The sequence below is a fragment of the Limulus polyphemus genome, unplaced genomic scaffold (assembly GCF_000517525.1).
Source record: "Limulus polyphemus unplaced genomic scaffold, Limulus_polyphemus-2.1.2 Scaffold649, whole genome shotgun sequence".
NCBI lineage: Eukaryota > Metazoa > Arthropoda > Merostomata > Xiphosura > Limulidae > Limulus > Limulus polyphemus.
The window spans coordinates 348,610-353,411 of record NW_013666259.1 but is presented as its reverse complement, the minus strand read 5'-3'; the positions used below and the strand labels follow the sequence as shown (position 1 = coordinate 353,411).

At 31.4% G+C, this 4,802-nt stretch overlaps 1 protein-coding gene across 1 annotated transcript in view; it reads right to left on the bottom strand.

The window, feature by feature from the left end:
• Positions 1-4,802, bottom strand: part of LOC106459697 (condensin complex subunit 1-like) — a 57,770-nt gene that overhangs the window by 42,439 nt on the left and 10,529 nt on the right. The window contains exons 6-7 of the mRNA XM_022386228.1: positions 2,946-3,088; positions 1,589-1,710 (exon numbers count right to left, since the gene is read on the bottom strand). Of these exons, the coding sequence (XP_022241936.1) occupies positions 1,589-1,710; positions 2,946-3,088 (265 nt within the window). The remainder of the gene's footprint in view (positions 1-1,588; positions 1,711-2,945; positions 3,089-4,802) is intronic.

Sequence of the window (4,802 nt, the reverse complement as noted above, 5' to 3'; positions counted from 1 at the left end):
CATAACAAAGAATGCAAGAAACCGATATTTCTCCATTACAAATCACAGAAAAGGAAACCCAGAAAGGGAACCATAATAGGAGAATTAAAGAGAACAAATCGAAATTGCTCCACACCGAATGTCATTCAAACAGCACAAAATGACTTTAAAACACTGCTATTATGAAAGGATACCCCGAATACAACATCGACAGTGTTTTCAAATAAAAAATAAAAAAAACATTAAAACCAAAAAAGACTTACACAAAAACACCAACAATGAACATTCCTTTCATAAACGATACAATCACAAACAAGATTCGTAAAACCATAAAGGAATCCCAACTGACAATCAACGTAACACAAAAACAGGTAAACACTGAAAGAAGTATTTGTTCACTCTTCATTCTCACAAACAAAATGTACCAAAAAACGTCGTCTACCAAATCATTTGTAATATATGTGAAGACACATATAGAGGAGAAACTGGAAGACCTTTCCACACACACACATCTTAGAACACATCAATGCACTACATACACATGACCAACACAAAACCACTCCAGCAGAACATTTCATACACAAACACGGAAAACCAGAACCCATTTAAATTTTGTATTTTACAAAAAACAAAGATTTTAAATATAGAAAATATGTGAAAGCTATACTCATTGACGAGAAAAATCCAAAGATGAACAGAGACAATGTATGGTACATGTAACCAAAACACCATTCACAGAACAACAAATTGTATCAATATATTTTACACTTATTACTTCCAGTTTAAGACTTGCTTACTCTGGAGTACCACACAGTCTTACAATTAGTTTTTAACACTGCTGGTAAATTTTCGAATCATTTCCACTTCATATTGTTTCTTAGCAACTTCTATTTTCTGTCTGTGTGTTTTCAGTTAATCATAAAACATATTTCGGTTCTCTTTATTTTTATATTTTATTTTAGTAATATATGTCTTATGTTAGTATAGCTACGTAATATAGGTATACTATATCAGAACAATAATGAAACAACAATGATATTTTATACATTGCTGGAGACACGTGCCATAAACTTGACAGACGGAACATCACAATCAATTTTATAAATTAAAGTATACTTCAATATCAAACAGTTTGTATATATTAACCCTGAAGAAGCTGTAAAAGCGAAACATTGGTAGTTATAAAAAAACAAATATATTTACATCTGGAGTGTAAAGGTCATTTATCTAAACTTTTATCACAGTTTTAATATGGTTATTCTGAAGAAATCAATTAGGTCTACAACTATCACTACCACAATCTCAATTACAAAATTTTGATTATAACTATGTTACTGGGTGGCAAATTCCACTGTTTAATTACAGAATTCCAATAATCAATGGTTTATATATTTAATCCCATAGTTGCCATTAAGCCTTTTCTTGTAACATCTAAATAAGCTTTTTTTGAATATATTACGTTATTAAAGTACATGCAAGAAAAGAAACAAAAACTAAGAGTCATCTGAAGTGTCAGAAAATCAGGGTAAATGCAGTTTATATTGTAAAAATCTGTTTAATGCATACTAGAACTCGTAAAAAAAAATTTCACCACAAGAGAACACCTTACCAAGACCATGTCCATATTTTTTCAAAGATACTCCCAGAAGATGAAATATGACATCTTTAGTGGTTTTGCAACGAGTAATAAGAGGATTTTCAAGAAGCTTGTAGCAGCAGCCAGTCACTAAACTTTGAAACAAAACGAGTATTGTTTATCATCCAAATTCAATACAAAAAGTCATAATTATTATAGATTTTCTTCAAAGAATCTGTTCTCATAACCTACAACTTTCTCATAAAACAATTATCCCTTTTTCCCTTACAAAATACATCATTCTCTCGTTTTGCAGTTTTCCTGACAACACAAGAACAAGATCTAAGTTACTTTTTTCATATTACAGATATTATATTAATACTAGTTGTTCCAAACAATATACAGTGCTTATCAAATACTCTCTGTATATTTAATAAAATAATTATGATACAATTTTATTTCTCAACAACAATAGTGAATATCCCACCACATTCTTCCCTGGCAAATATTATTATGTAACAACCTTATAATTTTAAAATTTCATATTCAATATCTGAACTCAAAACCAGGTAAAAAAAAACTAAATACTGACCAGTATGGTATTCTCAGGTGCACTAACAACCTCTGATATAAGAACACAATTAAAAACTAAAAATAAGTTTAGAAAAAAGCATGTATGAAAAGCCAAAAATTGCAGAAACACTCACCATGCTAAAGTACACAGGAAACATTAAATATGTTTTGTATAAATACTGCAGTTAAGTATGTTTGAAAACAACAGTAACATTCTCAGGACTAAAAAGTAACAAGAACCTTGTCACTTAGGTGTTATACAATTGCACAATAGTTTAAACAACAGAGATGCACACAAAAACAAAAAAACTTGCCTTCAAAACATATTTCATTAAATTTATTCAATTTTATTGTTATGAAGTTGACCTTAAAACTAGGGTTATTAAAATTCCAAAGTGGTCAGTTGCTGCAATAAACTTTTCATATGAACAGCATTTTTAATTGTTTTATCCATTTTCTTCAGTGTCTAGTATCATCACATATATCTCAAATTACCTCAACACATACTCAAAACACACATATACACAAGTTTTCAGAAGATGCATACATTTGGGAAGAGATGGGACTTTTTACCATAAGTGATCGATAATAGTGCATTAAATAACAAAGCATCATTTTCAGGTTTACAACAGGAATGTTTCTCTGTTACTTGTTCTAGCATTAATCTCACACAATCTCACCATGTATGTTATTTTCTGAAATTGTCACAAGCTCAACAGTCTACAAAAAATGTCCAATAATTTATTAGCCTGTTCCCTAAAACTACTGAAATAGTATGTGAAAAATCTACTGAATTTTCTCAAGTAACACATCATACTTAACAAATTCCTCCTCCACAACAGGAGGATCCCACAGTCTCTGAAGAGGAAGCTCATAAAGGTGGAAGAGAGTTTGGAGGCATTTTTCTTTTTCAACTTCCCAGTCCCAACCTTGGTTAGTTTTCTTTTTCATGTGCTTTCTCTGTCAGAAGAAAAATTCAGAGAAATCATAATGTATATATTTGACATTCTAACTAGAATATAAAAAAAAAAGATGCATTAAGGCTGTAGGAAGCAGTAAGGCCAGTCAGGCCACAGACTGACCACTTTTTCATGGCTTCCACTTATGTATTAAAACTCACTTCTTTTAATTCAATACATTATGTTGCGTGTATGCAGTATTTGTAGATAAAACGGCTCAAGGTTCAATATCATAGCATTAAATTTTCAAATATGTTTTTTTGGGGGGATGTCCCTAGACCACCTCTAGAAATGACCTGTGGCAATGGCCTGACCACTTCAAGATTGCTTCCTACAGTGATGTCATTGCAGAAATAAAGTGCAGGTACAAACAGCTATAGCTTGAACTTTGTAATACATAATTTTTTAATACCTGTAACATTTCTCACAATGCAAAAATGAATGAAAATTATTTCATAATATATGTAAGGTACAACTGTAACAGATTTTAAAATAATCTGCTATGAAAGTGTAATAAAGTTAATTTAACAAAATCAACTAATCTAAAGATTCAGAAGTATTTGGTGCTTATTAATTACTACACAAATATCAAATTTGAAGGAGAGGGGAATTTTCAGAAGGGGAAGTCAAGTGTTGTTAAATACCAAATAAGTAGGTTTTTATGCCTTTCAAAAGTCTATCTATTCTTTTTAATTATTAAAAAAGCCAACATTACCTAAGGCTTTCTCTTTGCATAGCTTTGTGGCAGTCTCATGCCATTTGAAACTACCAGTAAACTCCCCTTTAGGTCTTGCCTGATTGGAGATACTTCTTTCAGTTCAAGTTACATAGTATGACCACCCCACCCATTAAAAAAAAACAAATTAACACTTTCCCTCAGCAGGAGTCACAATATAGAGAGAATGTTAAAATACTCAAAGAATAAATCTTGATATTCAAAATGGAAAGGGAGGGGAGGGCAGAGCTCTTCAATGAAGGTTCTGCTATCATCACCTCCCACTCCATCTTGGTGAAATGCTCCCTGAGTGAGACATTTTCTCAGAAACTGCCCAAAGAAAGCACTAAACAAAGAACACATTTCTAGGAACTAGCATTAAATCATTTGTGATATCTTTACTGTATGTGAAAATTTTGTTAAGGAACATAAAATAAAAACAAATAAAAGAGTTAAGTGTGAAATAAGAATGAACACTGTTTGAGTGTAGAAGCAGATATAAAAAGGATAGATGATTTAAGCAACAGAAGCAGGCAGAGTCATTTACATCAGTGTGTGTGTGTGTGTGTGTGTGACTGGCTATGAGAGATTCAGAAGCAGTAAACTTGTATAATAGATAACACAAGTTTATTTTTGTAATAATAAACAGAAGACATACAAGAAAATGTGCTTTTAATAATTTTTTAATCAAATTACTTTAATGTCTATTGTTTGTTACAGAATTGTACAAAATTCTTGGTGTTGTACAGATAAATTACATTTCTGTATTCTTGTTCTTACTTTACCAAAAAAATTCTTGATACATAAAACTGTAAGTATTGTTACGACAGCGGAAGTCCCGCAATGCTGGAAGGATCATGAATTTTCCTGAGAACTCTAGTTTGTTCGAGGCACCCTCTTTTTTAGTATATAAGCCTGGTGAGAAAAACCAGTGTGATTGCATAGACAGATAGATTGCAGAGATATGCAGATAGATTGAAAAGATAGATAATTGAGTCAA